General features: G+C 44.9%; 1 protein-coding gene across 2 annotated transcripts in view; it reads left to right on the plus strand.

The window, feature by feature from the left end:
- Nucleotides 1-22,852, plus strand: part of F5 (coagulation factor V) — a 303,846-nt gene that overhangs the window by 89,843 nt on the left and 191,151 nt on the right. For both annotated transcript variants that reach the window (XM_063955643.1, XM_063955644.1), the window contains 4 exons: nt 9,881-10,092; nt 10,889-11,033; nt 14,124-14,333; nt 21,360-22,437. In XM_063955643.1, the coding sequence (XP_063811713.1) occupies nt 9,881-10,092; nt 10,889-11,033; nt 14,124-14,333; nt 21,360-22,437 (1,645 nt within the window). The remainder of the gene's footprint in view (nt 1-9,880; nt 10,093-10,888; nt 11,034-14,123; nt 14,334-21,359; nt 22,438-22,852) is intronic.

The raw sequence follows: 22,852 nt of genomic DNA on the forward strand, positions 1-22,852 counted from the left end.
CACAGTACACCCTTTTGTTTCAAAAACTATGCAAACAGAATTTGCTGAAAAGTTTATTGCTGCAAACAGATTTGAAATAGCAGTTATGGTTCAAATGTTACAACACTTTTTTTGTTGTTTCAGCAAATTCTGATATTGTTTGACATGTTTCATGACCCCTTTTCCATTTGAAAAAAACTGACTCAGATTCAAGATGGCCAATTTCAAGATGGCGCTCATGTTCGGTTTTACATACCCTAAAAGATAGTCCACCTCACCCATACCTTACTTGAGTATTCAGTTTATCCATTTCCTGCACAGTTTTGAAACAAAAGGGTGTACTGCGACTTTTGAATCACCCTGTACAGTATCTTGTAGTGGCTTTGTCCATATCTGTTGGGTACAATAAATGCCTTGGGTAGGGATGTAGCCAGAACTTTGTGGGCCCCATAGCAACATTTTGAAGGGCCCCCTGCCACAAAGTATCCCCAATTCACATTATGACATGCAGTGCCCCGAGTTCACAATAAGCCATACTTTAGTGCATCCACTTTATATTGTGCCACATTACAGTGCCCAAGTTCATATTATGTAACACTATAATGCCCTCCAGTTCATTTTATACCACATTACAATTAGCAGGTCCAGGGGCATACCTATATATATTGTAGGCCCCAAAACAAGAGTTTGTAAGGCCCCCTATGTACTACCCGAATGCTGAAAAATTTATATGACACATGTAACTTTGACACGGAAGGTGGGCCCCTCTCAGCCCTGGGCCCCATAGCAGCTGCATTCCCTGTACCTATTATAGCTATACCCTTGTATATAACACATGTCAGGGAAGGTAGGACACCCTCAGCTCTTGGCCCCATAGCAGCTGCTCTCCCTGCACCTATGGTAGCTACGCCCTTGTATATAACACATGTAACTATGACAGGGAAGGTGGGCCCCTCTCAGCTCTGTGCTTCATAGCAGCTGTACTCTCTGCACCTACAGTATCTACACCCTTATATATAACACATGTAACTTTGACAGGGAAGGTGGGCCCTCTCACATCTGGGCCCCATAGCAGCTGCACTCCCTTCACCAATGGTAGCTATACCCTTGTATATAACACGTGTAACTGTGACGTGGGAAGGTGGGCCCCTCTCAGCTCTGGACCCCATAGCAGCTGCCCTCCCTGCACCTATGTTAGTTACACCCTAGTATATAACACGTGTAACTCTATCAGGAAAGGTGGCCCCTCTCAGCTCTGGGGTCCCTAGCAGCTGCACTCCCTGCACCTATGGTAGCTACGCCCTTGAGTGAATGCAAAGCATCTCCTATTTTTGGGTAACTGTATTAATATTTCTTGCAGTTGCATCATGGTGGAATAAAAATGCAAAACACCTGATACAACATAATTTGGGTGCCAGACACTATTTTGTTATTGTGTTATAAATTGTTATATACTGTACATATTTCTCTAACGTCCTAGAGGATGCTGGGGACTCCGTAAGGACCATGGGGAATAGACAGGCTCCGCAGGAGACATGGGCACTTTAAGAAAAGCTTTGGATTCTGGGTGTGCACTGGCTCCTCCCTCTATGCCCCTCCTCCAGACCTCAGTTTTAAACTGTGCCCAGAGGAAGATGGGTGCACTGCAGGGAGCTCTCCTGAGTTCCCTGCTAAGAAAGCATTTTTGTTAGGATTTTTTCTTATTATAAGGGAGCACTGCTGGCAACAGGCTCCCTGCATCGAGGGACTGAGGAGAGAGGAGCAGACCTACTTAAATGATAGGCTCTGCTTCTCGGCTACTGGACACCATTAGCTCCAGAGGGAGTGGAACACAGGTTCGTCCTGGGCGTTCATCCCAGAGCCGCGCCTCCGTTCTCCTCACAAAGCCGGAAGAAACGAAGAAAGAAGACGTCTAAGGCGGCAGAAGCCTACGGGTGCTTTACTGAGGTAACGCACAGCACGGCAGCTGTGTGCCATTGCTCCATTACACCTCACACACTCCGGTCACTGTAAGGGTGCAGGACGCAGGGGGGGCGCCCTGGGCAGCAGTAAATACCTCTCCTATGGCAAAATAACCTATATACATGTACAGGTGGGCACTGTACATGTATAAAAAAAGAGCCCCCGCCATATTTTACAAACTTTGAGCGGGACAGAAGCCCGCCGCCGAGGGGGCGGGGCTTCTCCCTCAGCACTCACCAGCGCCATTTTTTCTTCACAGCACCGCTGAGAGGAAGCTCCCCGGACTCTCCCCTGCTTGACACACGGTGACAGAAGGGTATTAAAGTAGAGGGGGGGGCACATAATTGGCAAATATATATACTACAGCGCTACTGGGTAAACATTCTGTGTTTTTCTCCTGGGTCATATAGCGCTGGGGTGTGTGCTGGCATACTCTCTCTCTGTCTCTCCAAAGGGCCTAAGGGGGATCCTGTCTTCAGAAAAGAGATTCCCTGTGTGTGTGGGAGTGTGTCGGTACGCGTGTGTCGACATGTTTGACGATGAAGGCTCGCCTAAGGAGGAGGGGGAGTGCATGAATGTCGGGTCGCAGTCGGCACCGCCGACACCGGACTGGGTGGATATGTGGAATGTCTTGAATGCTAATGTAAATTTATTGCATAAGAGATTAGACAAGACTGAGGCTAGGGATCAGTCAGGTTGCCAGATCCCAGTGGCACCGGGACCCTCTGGGTCTCAGAAACGCACATTATTCCAGATCACTGACACAGATACCGACACAGATTCAGATTCTAGTGTCGACTATGAGGATGCAAAATTACAGGCAAAAGTGGCTAAAGATATTCGTTGCATGATTGTTGCGATTAAAGAGGTTTTGCATATCACTGAGGAACCCCCTGTCCCAGACACGAGGGTGCAAATGTATAAAGAGAAAAAACCTAAGGTCACTTTTCCGTCCTCATTTGAGCTAAGCGAATTGTGCGAAAAGGCTTGGGAATCTCCAGACAGGTGATTACAAGTTCCCAAAAGGATTCTTATGGCGTATCCCTTCCCACAAAAGGATAGGATACGATGGGAATCTTCGCCTAAAGTAGACAAGGCGTTGACACGCTTATCCAAGAAGGTGGCACTGCCTTCCCAGGATACGGTTACCCTCAAAGATCCTGCTGATCGTAAGCAGGAAGTTACCATGAAGTACATTTACACACATTCCGGTACTATTGTTAGACCGGCGATGGCATCGGCCTGGGTTTGTAGTGCTGTCGCAGCATGGACTGATTCCTTATCTAATGAGATTGATGCCCTAGATAAGGATACCATTCTAATGACCCTAGCGCATATTAAGGATGCTGCATTATATATGAGGGATGCACAAAGAGACATTTGTTTACTGAGCTCCAGAATAAATGCTATGTCTGTTTCTGCTAGGCGACTCTTGTGGACCCGACAGTGGACGGCGGATGCCGACTCAAAGCGGCATATGGAGTCGTTGCTGTACTAGGGGGAGGAGTTGTTTGGAGAAGGCCTCTCGGACCTGGTCTCTACTGCTACAGCTGGTAAATCGAATTTTTTACCTTATGTTCCCCCGCAACATACTAAGAAGGCGCCTCATTTTCAAATGCAGTCCTTTTGTTCAAATAAAAGCAAGAAGGTACGGGGATCGTCCTTTCTTACCAGAGGTAAAGGCAAGGGAAAAAAGCTGCACACAGCTAGTTCCCAGGGCCAGAAATCCCCCCCTCCGTCTGCAAAATCCACCGCATGACGCTGGGGTTCCCCTGGGGGAGTCGGCTCAGGTGGGGGCACGTCTTTGAATTTTCAGCCACGTCTGGGTTCGCTCACAGGTGGATCCCTGGGCAATAGAGATTGTTTCTCAGGGATACAGGCTGGAATTCGAAGAGATGCCTCCTCGCCGGTTTTTCAAATCGGCTCTGCCGGCTTCTCCGTCAGAGAGGGAGTTGGTGTTATCTGCAATTCAAAAATTGTATCTTCAGCAGGTGATAGTCAAGGTTCCTCTTCTCCAGCAAGGAAAGGGGTATTACTCAACCCTGTTTGTGGTCCCGAAACCGGACGGTTCGGTCAGACCCATTTTGAATCTAAAATCCCTGAACCTGTACTTAAAAAAGTTCAAGTTCAAGATGGAATCGCTCAGAGCGGTCATCGCCAGCCTGGAGGGGGGGGATTGGATGGTTTCCCTGGACATAAAGGATGCATACCTTCATGTTCCGATTTTTCCCCCTCACCAGGCGTTCCTGAGATTTGCGGTACAGGACTGTCATTACCAATTTCAGACGTTGCCGTTTGGGCTTTCCACGGCCCCGAGAATTTTCACCAAGATAATGGCGGAAATGATGGTGCTCCTGCGCAAGCAGGGTGTCACAATTATCCCATACTTGGACGATCTCCTCATAAAGGCGAGATCCCGAGAGAAGTTACTGAACAGCGTGTCACTGTCTGTGAGAACGTTGCAGCAGCACGGCTGGATTTTCAATATTCCGAAGTCCCAGCTGGTTCCTACAACGCGTCTGACCTTTTTGGGCCTGATTCTGGACACAGAACAGAAAAAGGTTTTTCTTCCGATGGAAAAGGCTCAGGAGCTCATGACTCTGGTCAAGGACCTGTTGAAGCCAAAAAAGGTTTCAGTGCATCACTGTACTCGAGTCCTGGGGAAGATGGTGGCATCTTACGAGGCCATTCCCTTCGGCAGGTTCCATGCGAGGACTTTTCAATGGGACCTACTGGACAAGTGGTCCGGGTCTCTTCTACAGATGTATCAAAAGATCACCTTGTCTCCCAGAGCCAGGGTGTCTCTCCTGTGGTGGCTACACAGTGCTCACCTCTTAGAGCAGGGGTGGGGAACCTTTTTTCTACCGAGGGCCATTTGGATATTTATAAAATCCTTCGGGGGCCAAACAAAAATTCTCAACTTAAAAAATGACCTTGCCCCCCAGTAGGTCTGCCCCTTAGAGGTACTGTGTGTGCGCGCCGGAGGCGCCAAAAAAATGGTAGTGGCCAGTTAAAATGGGACGTGATACACATATGCCCCCAATAGTGCGGTGCCAGATCCACAATTGCCCCCACAGTGCCAGGTATACAAATGCCCCCACAGTGCCAGGTATACAAATGCCCCCACAGTGCCAGGTATACAAATGCCCCTCACAGTGCCAGGTATACAAATGCCCCTCACAGTGCCAGGTATACAGATGTCCCCACAGTGCCAGGTATACAGATGCCCCCACAGTGCCAGGTATACAAATGCCCCTCACAGTGCCAGGTATACAGATGTCCCCACAGTGCCAGGTATACAGATGCCCCCACAGTGCCAGGTATACAGATGCCCCCACAGTGCCAGGTATACAGATGCCCCCACAGTGCCAGGTATACAGATGCCCCCACAGTGCCAGGTATACAGATGTCCCCACAGCTGCCGGTCCGCGAGCTCTGATTGGCTCACGGACCGGCGACTGGTTTGAAGTACTACACGCCGCCGCTCCCACCCAACAGCCGCGCTCTCCTCCCTGTTCTGACAGCTGAGACACGCTGCCGCCGGACTGAGCGGCAGCGTGTCTCACTGACACAAGCTGGTGGGCCGGACCAAACGGCTTCGCGGGCCGTATACGGCCCGCGGGCCGGAGGTTCCCCACCCCTGTCTTAGAGGGTCGCAGGTTCGGCATTCAGGACTGGATCCTGGTGATCACGGACGCAAGCCTCCGAGGTTGGGGTGCAGTCACTCTGGGAAGAAATTTTCAAGGTCTCTGGTCAAGTCTAGAGACTTGTCTCCACATCAATGTCCTGGAGTTGAGGGCCATATACAACGCCCTACGTCAAGCGGATGCATTACTTCGGGACAAACCTGTTCTGATTCAGTCGGACAATGTCACGGCAGTGGCTCATGTAAACCGCCAAGGCGGCACAAGGAGCAGGGTGGCCATGACAGAGGCCACCAGGATTCTTCGCTGGGCGGAAGGTCATGTAAGCGCACTGTCAGCAGTGTTCATCCCGGGGATGGACAACTGGGAAGTGGACTTCCTCAGCAGAGACGACCTGCATCCGGGATAGTGGGGACTTCATCAGGAAGTCTTCACACAGATCGCGGGTCGTGGGGACTGCCTCAGATAGACATGATGGCGTCCCGGCTCAACAAGAAGCTAAAGAGGTATTGCGCCAGGTCAAGAGACCCTCAGGCAGTAGCGGTAGACGCTTTGGTGACACCATGGGTTTTCAGATCGGTCTATGTGTTCCCTCCTCTGCCTCTCATACCCAAGGTGTTGAGATTAATAAGACAAAGAAAGGTGAAAACAATCCTCATTGTTCCAGATTGGCCACGAAGGACTTGGTATCCGGATCTGCAAGAGTTGCTCACAGAAGATCCGTGGCCTCTTCCTCTAAGGCAGGACCTGCTGCAGCAGGGGCCCTTTCTGTTCCAAGATTTACCGCGGCTGCGTTTGACTGCATGGCGGTTGAACGCCGGATCCTAGCAAAGGTATTCCGGAGGAAGTCATTCCTACCCTGATCAAGGCTAGGAAGGACGTGACATCGAAACATTATCACCGTATATGGCGAAAATATGTTTCTTGGTGTGAGGCCAGGACTGCTCCTACGGAGGAGTTTCATTTGGGCCATCTCCTTCACTTCCTTCAAACAGGAGTGAATTTGGGCCTAAAATTAGGGTCCATAAAGGTTCAAATTTCAGCCTTATCCATTTTCTTTCAAAAATAATTGGCTTCTCTTCCTGAAGTACAGACATTTGTGAAGGGAGTGCTGCATATTCAGCCTCCTTTTGTACCTCCGGTGGCGCCTTGGGATCTTAACGTGGTGTTAAGTTTTGTCAAAGTCAGAAAAATATCTCTATACACACTGCCATATTTGCACCTCACACTGGTCCGCGCTGCGCATGCGTGCGCTCTCCCGTGAAGGCGCATACCCGCTGTTGCGTGCACCCGCTGGTGCACGGTATGCGTATTTACGGTAAAGTTTGTGTAGTCGTAGCGTGCGACTCAATCGTTACATATTTTTCACAAATAATGTATTTTATAGATCATGGTCCCTTTGATAGATTCTGAAAGTTTGGTTAATATAGAATGTTTATGAACAGAGGAATCCCTCTTTGTTTGATACGAAGGGTCAGATAGGAGTAATACAGTGGTGTTTAGTATCCATCGGAAGAATATTTAATTAGAAATATTCCGGTGTTGGTTTGAAGCAGATCAATCGCTCGTGCGAATAGTTATGGACATAAGAAGTTTATGAACATTTACTTTATTTGCACTTTATTACCCATGCGGCGGGAAACCCAGTTTCCCTCCCACCTGAGCAGTTGGAAATAGTCACAGCCCACCTGTATGAATCAACCTATGACCTTTTGTTATAATGCGAAGCCGAATTCCTGTGTCCAATGAACAATGAGATTGTAGGGACCATTGAATTGTATTGTGTGTGGGGCATAAATAGCAGGCCGACCATATCCAACTTCACTCTCTTCAACGGTTCTCATTGCTGATAATCGGGAGCTGGATATCGAGGCGCATGCGATCGTTCCCCTTGTGCGTAAGTTCTCTCCGTAATCATATTGTCTTACTGTGAGCCATTTCTCTCTCTCCCTCTCTTCTCGTTCTCTCGTATTTTTCCTTGATTAGACTTGAATTGTATTGTATTGTATTTCCTGTGTAGTTATCTGGTTAGTTGGTTTATGTTATATTGTAGTGTATGCTTTGTACTGTGATTCCTTTTGCAAGTATAATAGTCATAATACACATAATAGGTTTCGGACCCTAAGCCCAGGTATCTGCGTATTCTTTATAGTGTTAAGTACTCCCTGAGCATCGGTGACACTCAAGCAGCTTTGTAGTTAATCAGGTTACACAAGGTTGCACTTACACTTTGTCTCTACATTAAGGTTTGCTGTGTATTTCATTGCTAAAGGTATAGATATAAAGGTTTAACGTTGTGAGCGTCTGCATCGCTGGTGATCTCCTCGTGGTCCCGAGCGCTGCTACGCTATAGCGAATCATTACGATAAGTCAACAGCCAATAGTCTGCCTGCCTGCGATCGCTTGGCCGTGAGTGAACGTGACGCCTGAGCGTCTCGATCACGGCTAAGCGATCGATACGCAACTTGCGTACCCTTACGGTACTTCTTACGTAGATAGCGTACATTGTTCTTAGACCTCATAAAGGGTTATATACACGATAAATATTTAGCTTTATCAGTTTCCTTAAGTCACATTGGTTTGAACCACTCAAAACAGTGGAGTTAAAATATCTCACTTGGAAGGTGGTCATGTTGCTAGCCTTGGCTTCGGCTAGGTGAGTCTCGGAATTGGCGGCTTTATCACATAAAAGCCCCTATCTGGTTTTTCATGTGGATAGGGCGGAATTGCGGACTCGTCCTCAATTCCTACCTAAAGGGGTTTCATCCTTTCATATGAATCAACCTATTGTTGTGCCTGTGGCTACGCGTGACTTGGAGGATTCCGAGTCCCTGGATGTGGTATGGGCTTTGAAAATTTACGTGGCCAGAAAGGCTAGAGTCAGAAAAACAGAAGCACTATTTGTCCTGTATGCAGCCAACAAGGTTGGCGCTCCTGCTTCAAAGCAGACTATTGCTCGCTGGATCTGTAACACGATTCAGCAGGCACATTCTACGGCAGGATTGCCATTGCCTAAATCGGTTAAGGCCCATTCCACTAGGAAGGTGGGCTCTTCTTGGGCGGCTGCCCGAGGGGTCTCGGCATTACAGTTGTGCCGAGCAGCAACTTGGTCGGGGTCAAACACCTTTGCAAAGTTCTATAAGTTTGATACCCTGGCTGAGGGAGACCTCCTGTTTGCTCAATCGGTGCTGCAGAGTCATCCGCACTCTCCCGCCCGTTTGGGAGCTTTGGTATAATCCCCATGGTCCTTACGGAGTCCCCAGCATCTTCTAGGACGTAAGAGAAAATAAGATTTTACACTTACCGGTAAATCTATTTCTCGTAGTCCGTAGAGGATGCTGGGCGCCCGTCCCAAGTGCGGACTACTTCTGCAAGACTTGTATATAGTTATTGCTGACATAAGGGTTATGTGTTGGTTAATCGGTTGAACCGAGGCTATGTTGTTGTTCATACTGTTAACTGGGTAGTTTATCACAAGTTATACGGTGTGATTGGTGTGGCTGGTATGAATCTTGCCCTTGGATTAACAAAATCCTTTCCTCGTACTGTCCATCTCCTCTGGGCACAGTTTCCCTAACTGTGGTCTGGAGGAGGGGCATAGAGGGAGAAGCCAGTGCACACCCAGAATCCAAAGTCTTTCTTAAAGTGCTCATGTCTCCTGCGGAGCCCGTCTATTCCCCATGGGCCCTCATTCCGAGTTGTTCGCTCGTTGCCGAGTTTAGCTATATTGCGATTAGTCGCTTACTGCGCATGCGCAAGGTTCGCAGAGCGCATACGCTTAGTTATTTTACTCAAAAGTTAGTTATTTTACTCACGGCATAACAAGGAATTTTCATCGTTCTGGTGATCGGAGTGTGATTGACAGGAAGTGGGTGTTTCTGGGCGGAAACTGGCCGTTTTATGGGAGTGTGCGAAAAAACGCTGGCGTTTCTGGGAAAAACGCGGGAGTGTCTGAAGAAACGGGGGAGTGTCTGGGCGAACGCTGGGTGTGTTTGTGACGTCAAACCAGGAACGAAACTGACTGAACTGATCGCAATGGCAGAGTAAGTCTGGAGCCACTCAGAAACTGCTAAGAATTTTCTATTCGCAAATCTGCTAATCTTTCGTTCGCAATTCTGCTATGCTAAGATACACTCCCAGAGGGCGGTGGCTTAGCGTGTGCAATGCTGCTAAAAGCAGCTAGCGAGCGAACAGCTCGGAATGAGGGCCATGGTCCTTACGGAGTCCCCAGCATCCTCTATGGACTACGAGAAATAGATTTACCGGTAAGTGTAAAATCTTATTTTTTACACTAGGTGAGGAGACACAGAATAACACTGTCATGCCTGGAGAAACAATGACCTATTATTGGACTATACTGGAAACTGATGAGCCTACAAAAAGCGATCCTCAGTGTTTAACAAGAATTTATCATAGTACTGTTAACATAGTTAAGGATATTGCATCAGGACTTCTTGGTACTCTTCTCATTTGCAAGCCACTGGCACTAAATACCAGAAGAATGCAGGTACGGTGCTGAGAACAAATACATTTCTTAATTAAACACAATTGTACCTTGGATGTGAATGTCAGATAACTTAGTAAAAAATATAAAAACAAGATGTGAAAACAAAATGTGCTATAGCATACTGTATATTACAATAAGAGAATAGTTTATTTATTACATTCAAATCATTTTGTTTTGGAATGGTGATGATTTTTTACAAAAAGAGTTGCAGCAATCATTGAGCAACTGAAAAAAAAAATTTGGCATAAAATTCATTGAAGGAAAGGCAAATCAATACAACTTATATCTAGTTATAACATATTACACTATTTGGACAACACTAAAATAAAGAGGAAAATGGCGGTAGTCATCTTTGAGGTCCTGTGAGCAATTGAAGTTGAGGTGGGCAATAAGTGATATCCAGTAGATTGCACCAAATTGGAAATATTGGTGGTAGATATAAAATGATAATGAACAAAAATTGGTGGGAACAAGGCATTGAGCAATCAGGCTGTATGGTCTGGTCCTATAGTTTTAAATTCCGTTGTAGATTCACTATTAATTTAGGGTCATAACTTGGCTGAATTTCAGCCGTTGATTAAGATTGGTAGTCTTTTGGGGATCACCATACAGTTACTAGTTGTTAATTTGGTCAAAAATGACTAAAGTGTCCTTTGTCATTTATTAAGTGTATTGCAGGTGTAGTAATAATCTCCAGCTTATTTAGTCACCTTGCAATAAGCCATGGATTGTGCAACGTTGTCTTTGTCTGTCTTACACGGAGCCCATATTATACATATCTATGTTTTCTACCAAGGAAAAAACTGATGAAGAGCAAATTGCAATGTTTACAGTGTTTGATGAGAAGAAAAGCTGGTACTATGAGACTAACAAACCAAAACCTTGCAACAAGGTGCTTAACAAAGACCAAACCAGTCTATACAATTCTTACGTCATTAACAGTAAGTGTGTTTTTTTTTTCCAATCTATATCCAGTTCCCACTAGAGTATTATTGGGACTAATAATGTAGTAGCTGCTATTGAATGCTATAAGTTAATGTAGTTACATGATTTAGACAAATATATATATTCAGCTATAAACTAAAATTAAACTGAAATGTGTATAAATATTGAAAGACTATGGGGCATATTCATCATCACTAGAATGTCACAATTTCTACACTCCGCAGGAGATGTAGAAATTGTGATATTCATCAAACGCCCAAAAAGCATTTTTTTCGGAGTTTGATCGGGAAACTGTCCGCCATCCTGAGATGGCGAATAGCCCCAGAAACTCTGCAGAAGCTGCCATTTACATGGCAGCTTGTGCAGCAGGAGGGGGGTAAGGGGGAGCTGTGGCTGCAGAGATCCTTTCTGCAGCCGGCCTCCCCCGGCAATTATAGCTGCACCAGCAACTAGCAGCCCGGCTAAAGGGAAGAGGGGGTTCCGCTAGACTCACAGCTGGGCAGCCCCGACAATTAAATGCCACTGGGTGCTGATGGTGGTGGGAAGGGTGCGGGTTGATATGTTGATATGCAGGGGCGGACACTGATAAGTAACCACAGCCCCAGCAATTATATGCGAGGGGGCGGGGGGCTGGCGCTACAGTGAGTAGATGGGTAAGCCTCGCCATTAACATACTGCGGGGGGGGGGGGGTAGCTTGCAAAACAAAGAGTAAAATATCACTCTTCGAAAAACTGTCTCCGCAAAAGGAGCAGTTTTTTGGAAGTGATAAATTTATCAGGCAGGAATGATGAATATTTAAAATATTGTGACTGAGAAGGGAGAGAATTGAAAACTAAAAATTCTCAGTTCACAATTTTTTCATAATGAATATACCCCCCAAGAAACAAGTAAAATGTATTACTCATAAAGCCATGTGCTTTATAAAACAAAAAAGTAAATCACATACATACTGTATACAGTAGTGCTGATTGGCCATTATGAAGTACAAATAGTTGTAATAAAAAAGTGCACATTTTTACCTTGGTAAAATCATGTTGCACTTCAGGTGGGGCAGATTTAAGGGGTGGTCTTCAGTATGCCGAATGTCGGGATCCCGGCGCACATTATACCGGCGCCGGAATCCCGACACCCGGCATACCGACAGCTATTCTCCCTCGTGGGGGTTCACGACCCCCCTGGAGGGAGAATAAAATAGTGTGGCGTGCGTAACGCGCCACCGTGCCCGCAACGGGCTCCTTAGTGCTCGCCACGCTGTTGGTATGCCGGCGGTCGGGGTGCCGGTATGCTGGTCGCCGGGAGCCCGAGCGCCGGCATACCGTACTACACTTGATTTAAGATGTGCATAGAGATTTAGGGGTATATTTACTAACAATCGCATCTGCCATCAGTTTGAAACCAAAGAGTACTGATGTTGGATTGCAGTCTGAAAATACAGTAGTTTTGACTGTCATTTAAAATCCAACGTCGATACCCGTTGGATTTCAATTCTCTATTCTCTATGGAAGACATGCAAACATCACTATGATCTGTGCAGGCTTCACTGTATTTAAATGATTAAAAATGGTTAAAATTAAAAAAGAGAAAATGCGTAGGGTCTCCCCACAAATCCATAATCAGCTTCGGGTCTCTGAGTCTAGACTGGTTTTGGATAATGGGGGTGGGGGTGGGGGCATAGCATGGGGTCCCCCTGCCGTAATGTCAATCAGTCCCAAACTGGTCAGCACTGGGCTGCAATCTGTAGGGAGTTATTTAGAATAAATACTGACATCACTTGTTTATTCTAAAGGCCCCCATACACAGGTGCGATTTTGCCTGTTTTTATCCGATTCCGACGGATAATTCCGATAAATCGGAAGAAAACCAAATCGTCTGTGTTTGACATAAGGTCGGGTCTGATGCGCATTCCCGTGTAGCACATAGGATAAATCGGATTTAAGGCCATCAGCGGCATATCGCGGCTTTTTAAGCATCTAATGAGATTTATCTGATGCAGATCGCATATAAAAAATGGCACATCAAGTGCCAAATCTGATGTAGCCCTTCCGGGCAGCTGCCGGGAAAATCAGGTCAGACTTGTTGCTCAGACAAGTCTGGGACAAGTCTGACCTATGTATGGGAGCCTTAATTGTTACCTTCCAGTTTTCTGTGTTTATGCCAACTGTGTGTGTCTAAATGCTAAATCCAGCCCATGTTCTTTATATGGTCACAGAAATCCTTGGTAGTTTGTGGTATCTTAATAATATACGATCATAGGTACCTTTTCAATTGTAAAGTGAACGGAATTTGCTTCGCTATACAAGAAACTGTTAATAAAAAAATAAATAATTTTTCCTAACACTATTTAAAAAAAAACGTTTTTAGAAAGTTTTCATTAATAGGGTACATAATAAGAAGGACATATACAGAACCATAATCAGAAACTATGGGGGACATTTACTAAGCAGTGGTAAGAGCGGAGAAGTGAGCCAGTGGAGAAGTTGCCCATGGCAACCAATCGGCACTGAAGTAACATCTATAATTTGCATACTATAAAATGATACAGAGCTGCTGATTGGTTGATGGGGCAACTTCTCCACTGGCTCACTTCTCCACTCTTATCACTGCTTAGTAAATGTCCCAATTAAATCATTATTGCACATATATATACATACCTCCCAACTGTCCTGATTTTGGCGGGACAGTCACGTTTTTAACAGTCTGTCCCGCTGTCCCACCCGCAGGTCGCAGTGTCCCGTGGTGGGGGATGGGGGGGGGAAGCGGGCAGTTGGGAGATCCCCCCGTCACTCACTGCTGAGTAGAGCGGCGGTGAATAGATGATGTGCGCATGTGCACAGCGTCTATTCCCGGCAGAGAGGGACAGGGGGCATGGCCAGCAGCTCTCTCAGTGCTGTTCATGCCCCCATAATGATGGGGGCATGGCTTGTGAGCGCAGCACTGGCCACAAGGTCACGCCCCCTTCCAAATAGGCCACACCCCTAATTTTGGGCACACGTCTTCGGCGCGCGATGATGTCCCTCCCTAAATCACAGCAAAGTTGGGAGGTATGTATATGTACAATTTCCTAACAATATTTTTGATGTTACAGGTATAAATGGAATTAGCTTTGACAGTGCAATTCTTGGATTTTGTCACGGTCATGTGGTTCAGTGGCAGGTTTCCAATTTAGGAGTGCTGGATGAAACCATTACCTTACAGCTTAGTGGCCATACGTTCAGATACAGAGGCAGAAGTGGAGACATAGTGACTCTCTTTCCAATGACTGGGGAAAGCATTTCCGTAGAAATGAACAACCAAGGTAAGCAACATCAGTTATGTGTTGGAAATGTAGATTATATAACCATTTTTCTTAAATATTTTATATATATATGCACCAATGTAGTACTTAAAAAAAAAAAAAAAAGAACCAGCTCCAGTGTCTGTCCTACAGTTAATAAAGAAGCAACGTGAAGGATTTCTCCACCTCCACCAGGGATATTATTGGAAGCCAGGGACAACACATCTAGAGAAGTTGACACTCAGATGGACATACAGAACGAGTATCAGGAACATATATACGTAACACATCTATGATGTGTTCATGGTCCAAAGCCCAGCCCTCCTCCTCACCACTTTCCCACTCACCTCACCTTCCTCCTGCCATCTACTCCAGGCCCTATAGACACCACATGCCTCACCCCACTCCATAGTAGTAGGATCTGCCTTTCTCACTGTCAGCCAGTCTGTGTGGGGTTTGTATGTGTTTGCAGTGTTTATGTGGGTTTCCTTCAGGTGCTCTAGTTGCTTATCACAGTCCAAAAGCATATTGGTTGATTAATTGGTTTTGACCAAGTGGACTGTAGTTTTGGTGTTTGTTTGGTAGGGAATCTAAACTATAAGCTCCATTGGGTAGGGACTGAGTTAAATTATTACATATACTACATACATTGCTGTATAATATGATTGGTGGCACAGGCGTCACAAGGTGGGTGCAGACTGCATATGGGTGTCACTCTCAGAGGGGGTGACACCAAAATGCAACTTCACCGCAGTGACAGGAGCCAGCTGCTGCAGTGTGACATTATCCTGCAGCAATTGGCTCATCACTGAGAAGGAGCTGGCATTGCAGACACTGGTCTCTGGGGACAGGCCAGCATCTCCGGGATGCTGGGCACAACCTCAAGTGATGCAACCGATGGCGTTTCTGCTAGACCACACCCCGTAGTGATGTTGTGGGAGACTCCCACAAGATCAAGCCCCTTTCTGCATGACCATGCCATTTTTTGACCGTGCTGCTTTTGGCGCACGAGGAGGGGTACAATTAGCTGCACCTGGTGTCAATGGCCCTGGTGCTGCCACTGATTGGTGCTATATAAATAGACAATAATAATAACTCAGGGCCCTGCATGTGGAGATGCTTCTCTGCTGATTGAGTTTTTCTAGCTGTAGGACAGCTCTTTAACTTTGCCTTTTGCCCAGCACAGTTTTACTGTTATGTCTTAGCTCATTTATACTTAAACCAGGCCCTGACATTTCCTATATACCAGATTATTGTGATCCTGCCTGTAATCTTGTTGTTTGATGTTTCCTGCTGAACTCTACAGATGTGTCCTCATACATCTTTGCTGCAGTCGAGCCAAAGAGCCCCTCTTGACACACCGGGTCCCGTAAGACTCTGTCTCTTTTGCCAAAAATGCAGACAAGGAGACTGTGCTGATTAATTTGACATGCGGCACTTGCATATCTTTGTGCGACTGAGTATCTGAATTTGCATTCAAACTGCTACTATGCAGTGGCTGTGGCTTTTTTTCAACTTCTATTGTGCTTCATATACAGCCCTCAGGTCTAGAAAAAAGAAGTGGTGGAAAGAACAGCACTTTAATTACCAGTGCAGCAATAGAAAGCTGAAAAGGTCACCCACACCTTCACAAATCCGAATAATAAAAGAATGCTAATATGCACACTTAGGATATTATTACAGGTACCACAAAGGCAATGAAAAACTAGTCTCTATGTTTGTATATTGCCTAGAAAGTTTACCACAGGTCCCCACAAGGGTAATTTCTAGTATATTCAACCGCATATGCAGATCAAAGTCACAAATGAGATGATATGGTCTTCCTTTATATTCACACAGTAAGCGATATCATTCAATTCCTCGTTCCTCGTTAAAACCATCAAAATGCAGAGGATCACATATGCTCTAACATAGGTAATAAACATAACAATCAATTAATACAATTGTGTCCTCATACATCTTGCCTCAATACACTACGTAGCTGGAGATGCCTGGCGCAATTGAGCTGATAAGTTCTGTGTACTCCGTCTTTTTTATGCGAATAGGTCGCACAAGCACACTCTGCTGATTAAAATTATATATAGCACGCCTATATTCCGTTGTGCGTCTGTGGCTGTATCTGCAAATGAAATGGTACATTATAGGGTTTTCTAGGAAAATTCTGCAACGTATATTTCACATGCACTACAGCCATGGTCGCACACAGAATATAGGCATGTTGCATATCATTTTAATCAGCATACGCTGCTTGTACATTATTTTGCAAATGAGATGCAGTTTAATGGAAAAAGATGCATATAAAGATGCTAGGTGCTACCAAGTTACAGGCTGTTTAACATGTAGGGAGGGTAGATGTAATTGGACACATCTGTACATTGGGGGTCATTCCGAGTTGATCGCTAGCTACATTAGTTTGCTGTGCAGCGATGAGGCAAAAAAATGGCACTTCTGAGCATGCGTATGCGCACGCGCGTCGTACAATTACAACGAACGATGTAGTTTCACACAGGGTCTAGCAAAGCTTTTCAGTCGCACTGCTGGCCGCAGAGTGATTGACAGGAAGAGGGCGTTTCTGGGTGTCAACTGACCGTTTTCAGGGAGTGTTCGTAAAAATGCAGGAGTGCCAGGAAAAACGCAGGCGTGGCTGGGCGAACGCAGGGCGTGTTTGTGACGTCAAAACAGGAACTAAACAGTCTGAAGTGATCACAAGCGCTGAGTAGGTTTAGAGCTACTCTAAAACTGCACAAAAAAAGTTTGCCACCGCTCTGCGTTCCTTTCGTTCGCACTTCTGCTAAGCTAAAATACACTCCCAGTGGGAGGCGGCATAGTGTTTGCACGGCTGCTAAAAACTGCTAGCGAGCGATCAACTCGGAATGACCACCGTAGTGAGCAAAAAAGGAAGAGTGGCAGAGAAACTAAAGGAAACCATTTTAATTCAAAATCACTGTTAAGACCGACAGGTATTAAAGTGCACATCTCATAAATCCATTTAATCTCCAACTGCGCTAATTAAGTATCTATACCTGTTTTCCTCCTGTGGCTTGTAACTTGTTTGATCCCTATAACACTCTTTATAAATCCAATGGCGTTATTATGACACTCTTTAAAATGGTTTGACAATGAGTGTTTCTCAAAGTCTTTTCTTATATTCCTTAAATGTTCTGCCCAACGTTCTTTTAGTGGCCTAGATGTACAGCCAATATATTGTAAGCCACGTGTACACACTATGAGGTAGACACAGTTCTTACGGATATACGTGATAAGATCAGATGTTCGATATACAGTTTTAGAATTGTTTGATATACAGTTTTATGTACACCACATGTAAGCCCCCTCAGGTCTAATTTAGTGAAAATAGTGGCACCTCTCACCCTATCAAAGAGTTCAGTAATCAGCGGAAGAGAGATGAGTATTGAATATAGGAAACTACGCCATTGTATATAGCTCTTAGGCATGAGGTGTGGCTAAAGACTTGAGCTAGTAGGGGAACGTCACTGCGAGAGACTGGACTGGAGCTAGTAGTGTAGAAGGCGTGTCTGGAATGGGCAAGCTAGGTGTTGGACTTGAACTGGCTAAGTAGCTATGCCAGACTTGGATGGGTTATAAATGATATGACGGACTGGAACCGGCAATGCTTGTATGCTGGGCTGGGACCGGCTAGACTAAGGGATCTATTTACTAAGCCTAGGATGGAGATAAAGTGCACAGAGATAAAGTACCAGCCAACCAGCTCATAACTGTCATTTTTCAAACCCAGCCTGTGACATGCCAAGTAGTTGGTGATTGGCTGGTACTTTATCTCCGTGCACTTTATCTCCATCCAAAGCTTAGTAAATAGACCCCTCTGACACCAGACAGAAACCAGTTATGCCATGTGCCTAGCTGGGACCTTCTAGGTTTACTGGCTGGGACCAGTAGTGCAGCAGAGTCCTGGCTGGAACTGGACTGTATTAGCTGGGTGGAACCAGTAGTGATGCATAGTCCTGGCTGGAATTGCACTGTATGTTAAATGAGAATACTAAAACATAACTTTTAATAACTATTAAAACATAACTTTTTAACTATTAAAAGTTATGTTTTAGTATTCTCATTTAACATACGGTATTTACCAATTGTGAAGAGTGCGCCCACAAAAAGAGTCTTCTTTTCTCTCTCTGTATGTGCTTGTATACTTCTCTCTGACTCAGGGCGCACCACCAGATGGACATACCAATTCTGATACAGATTACACTTTGATTGTCCCGGGCTGATTAATTCCTAATTATCTTTCCAATATTTTCCTGGTGCCTAGTCGTTCCCTTTTTTCCCATTGGAATTGCGCTGTGTTAGCTGACTAGGACCAGTAGTGCTGTAGAGTCCAGGCTAGAACTGGACTGTATTAGCTGGCTGGGACAGAAGTGGCGCAGAGTAGAAACAGGTACTGACTGGAATGATCAGGAGCTGAGATACGTAGCAAAGAAGTGACGATGCACTGGCAGTTTGCTAATGCACCAGACAGTCCTTTTAAACCCCTTCCTGTGCTGGGATTGGTGGCCAAAGTCATATGATTGGATTCCTGTTTAAATTTCATTGGTGGTCCAGCGGCCAACTGACACAAACCGATATGGCTGTGCCCAGTGGACAGAGCCTGCAGGAAAGACACTGGACCAGTCACAACACCAGTGCGCCACCACCAGGAATCTGCATGAGCGCCATGATTCCCGCCAGAAAAGAGACGCCTGCCAGATGGATAAGTGTCCTATTCTAGTGAACCTATGCTGGCCTACTTTGCTTTCCAGTTATTTATCTCCTATTCTGGCTGCAGACTGTTTGAACTTTACCTGTTTATTACAATGCTAGTAATAATGCTAGTAATTATAGACCCCACACCTGCCACTCTTCACCCTCTCCATCTCACTCTCCACCCTTTCCCTCCTACTCTCCATCCTCTCCTCTAGCTGTCCATCTTTCTCCCAGGCCGTTCTCCATACCATCCCATTCCGCTCCAAGTTCCCTCCCATCCCATTACTAATACTTACTCTCATGAGCGTAACTATAGTGGGTACAAAGGGTGCCATCATTAGAGGGGCCTGGACCCATGTTAGAAAGTTGCATACCAATTTCACAGAATTGCCTGCTAAGCAATTGGGTCTGATCCATTGGCCAGCCTGAATTGTGTGACATTTAATTTTCAGTAAGAGGTGAGTGGATGTTATAATGGTAAGGGGGCACTGTCATTTGGCATATTTTGAACTGGAGGCCACTGTAATGTAGCACAATATGAACCAGTGGAGAGCACTGTAACATGGCATAATTTGAACTGTGGGGCACTCTAATGTGGCACAGTACAAACAGGGGGCACTGTAATGTGGCATTATATGAACTGGGGGCACTACTATGGTTCAGAAAATAAACTAGGGCACTATTATTGTGCATAAAATTAATAATTGCTGCAGGAAAGGTGTCTCAAGAAGCATTGGGACAGGGGCCCCTTCAATACGTTGCTATCGGGCCCACAAAGTTCTTCCCCTGATAATCCTCCTCTGTTCCTGGTGCTCTTACTTGTCATCTTGATGTGCATGGCGTGCAGTGACACACAGGGCTTACACTATGCATGTTAGGTCACTAGTGTGCACAAGCATACAAGCATGATGACCAAATTAAATTCAGGGGGTATGGATCACAGGGTCGACCCTAATTTAGTCGACATTCATTAGGTCGATCACTATTGGTCAACATGACAAAGGTCGACATGATAAATAAATATCGACTTGTGAAAGATCGACATGGTCAAAAGGTCGACACTGGAAAAGGTAGACCGGGACAAAAGGATGGCACTGGAAAATGTCGACATGACAAATGGTCGACACAGAAAAGTTTGACCCAATATTTTTTCCATTTTTGGGTGTCATTTTCACAAAACACGGAACCCCAATTAGTGTACCACATCCCCTCGCTTCGCTCGTCATGCTTCGGGCAAGAGCATGTGTTTTTTGACCATTTGCACCTGTTTACCTGTTGTACCTGTCTACCATAAGCACTGTCGACCTTTTACATGTTGACTTAATGACCATGTCGACCTTTTGTCCGTGTCGACCTAATGCACGTTGACCATAAGTGTTGGGCTTATTGACGGTCAACCTAACGAAAGTTGGCCTATCATCCGGATACCACATTCAGGGAGGAGATTTTATATATATATATATATATATATATATACACACATGTAGCTAGGATCTGGCACCCCAAGAATAGCCTTAAGAAGAGTGCTTGCCAGGGTGCACTCTTGTGAGCTTAGCCAGCCCCATATACATGCATATGTAGATGGTGGCACTCCTGGACTCCACTTCAGGGTTAAAAAACTGCTTTATTGGTCAACATTTCAGGGTGCTTCCCCCCATCCTCAGGACACACCAAACAATTGATTGTTTGGTGTGTCCTGATGACGGGGGGAAGCACCCCGAAATGTTGACCAATAAAGCACCGTCTTTTCACCCTGAAGTGGAGTCCAGGAGTGCCACTGTCTACATATGTATGTATGTATGTATGTGTATATATATATATATATATATATATATATATACACTATTCAAGAGTCCGCACACAAATAATTCTGATCAGCAACAGTATGGTGCGCCATTAAAATCCAAAAAGGATCAAATAGTAGTTGTAGAATGGGCACTCAATAATCCAAGAAAAACAATTTGCTCATAGCAGAAAAATTTGTCCATTTATTACTTACAGACCATATTAAAGTGCAATTGTGCAAATTAATTTAGTCGACGTGACGTTTCGGTCCAGTAGGGACCATCATCAGGACTTGCAGCAGAACATCCTATCACCAAGACAGCCTCTAGGCTGGGATGTTCTGCTGCAGTGTTTTCTGCATTCACTTGCATCAGCCTCAGGCCAGACGTGCCTTTCACAATTTAAGATTGCCTTTACTATTGTAATACTGCTTCAACTAACTTGCACTTTACTTTGTTCTCTTAAGTGTCATGCTGGCAAGTTTGTGACATGCGTCTATATGTTATACATATATTCAGGTGATATATATTTTTCTCGCAGGTGTTTGGCTATTTGGAAATTTCAACTCTAAAGGGAAACAAGGCACAAGACTAAGATTTAGGGATGCAAAATGTGTATCTAAAGAAGACTATTATGATTCTCCAGATGCTGCATTTTCATTTGATTATCCAGAAATCAGATCAAATGGGGGTGACGGTAGTGATGAAGAAGAAGTCAATATTGATAATGAAGACTTTGACTACACTGAAAACTTGGCCTTACAGTTTGGTATTCGGTCACTTAGAAACAATACAGCTGCAGTAGAAGAAGGTTTCAATCTCACTGCTTTGGCCATAGAAGATATGTATGAAACCCTCACTGACAATGTTCTTGTTCCTAGCTCCTCAAATACATCTAAGAAATATGACAATGATTCATCCGAGTCTGATGAGGAAGTACATATAAAAGGTGACACATTGGAAGGAGGTCAGGACATTCATAATAAAAGTGATCTAACAGCAGCTCAGAAAGAAGGCAAAGACAATAGTACAGAAGAACCTTATGGTGTTTTCATTTCAAGTGTTCACAATGTCACAGGTCCCCAAAGTGACCAAAACAATAGTCTATCAGAAGAAGACAACAGTTTTACTACTTACCTTGAAAAATCACTAATTGGTAAAACAGAGAAGGACAGAGAAGCAATACAGACAAAAGCAAATACTTCTGAAAACACTGTGACAAAAAGAGATGTGGAAAATGCCAATGGAAATTTTTCTGCCAATCACTTGGATTCAAATCATATTAGAGACAAAGAAAGTGATTTGCTAAACAGTGGCATAATTGACGACTATCCATTTTTACCTACTGAAATGTCTCAGTTCATGGAACAGAACGAGGTCAACTTTAAAAGTGAGGTTGCATCCCCTCATTCAGATAATAATGATGTAGACATAGCGGATGAAGTGGTCCAATCACATGCCAGTACTTCGCCGTCCTTTCTGCAAAATAATCAGATGACTCTCACAACTCCTAGAGTTACAGAGGACAATACATCAAGTCAGGCGGTTGTATCAGATACATCATTATCCGATTCTACGGTTGATGATTATCTCGACACTGAAATTAGAGAAATGTTGGGGTAGGTTCCTTTACATTTATTTAATATTTATTTGTAAATTATTATTGCAGATTAAAAATGTTTGAACTTATTTTGCTGTCTGCTCCTAGAGATGGATTTGCTGAGGGTACCAGGCCTTGGGGATGTTATCAGGGATGGTGAATTCTTCCTTATAACCTTAGCAGCATTATTTTGTTTTCATTTCTCTAGATCAGAGCTGTTGTCAGCGCTTATCCTTACTAGCGTGAATCAGTAACAGTGTAGCGCAACAGAGAAATCTAAATATTGATTCATATTTTGAGCAAAACAGTTAAGGTTGCACCAAACATCATTTGTTCTCATTATATTGTGAGTTCATGTGCTCACTTCTGTGCTTTAAGCATGACTGATATATGGTTAAAATCATAAATTAAGGAGGTCAAAATTTGGCTAGAAT

The sequence above is a fragment of the Pseudophryne corroboree genome, chromosome 2 (genome assembly GCF_028390025.1).
Source record: "Pseudophryne corroboree isolate aPseCor3 chromosome 2, aPseCor3.hap2, whole genome shotgun sequence".
Lineage (NCBI taxonomy): Eukaryota > Metazoa > Chordata > Amphibia > Anura > Myobatrachidae > Pseudophryne > Pseudophryne corroboree.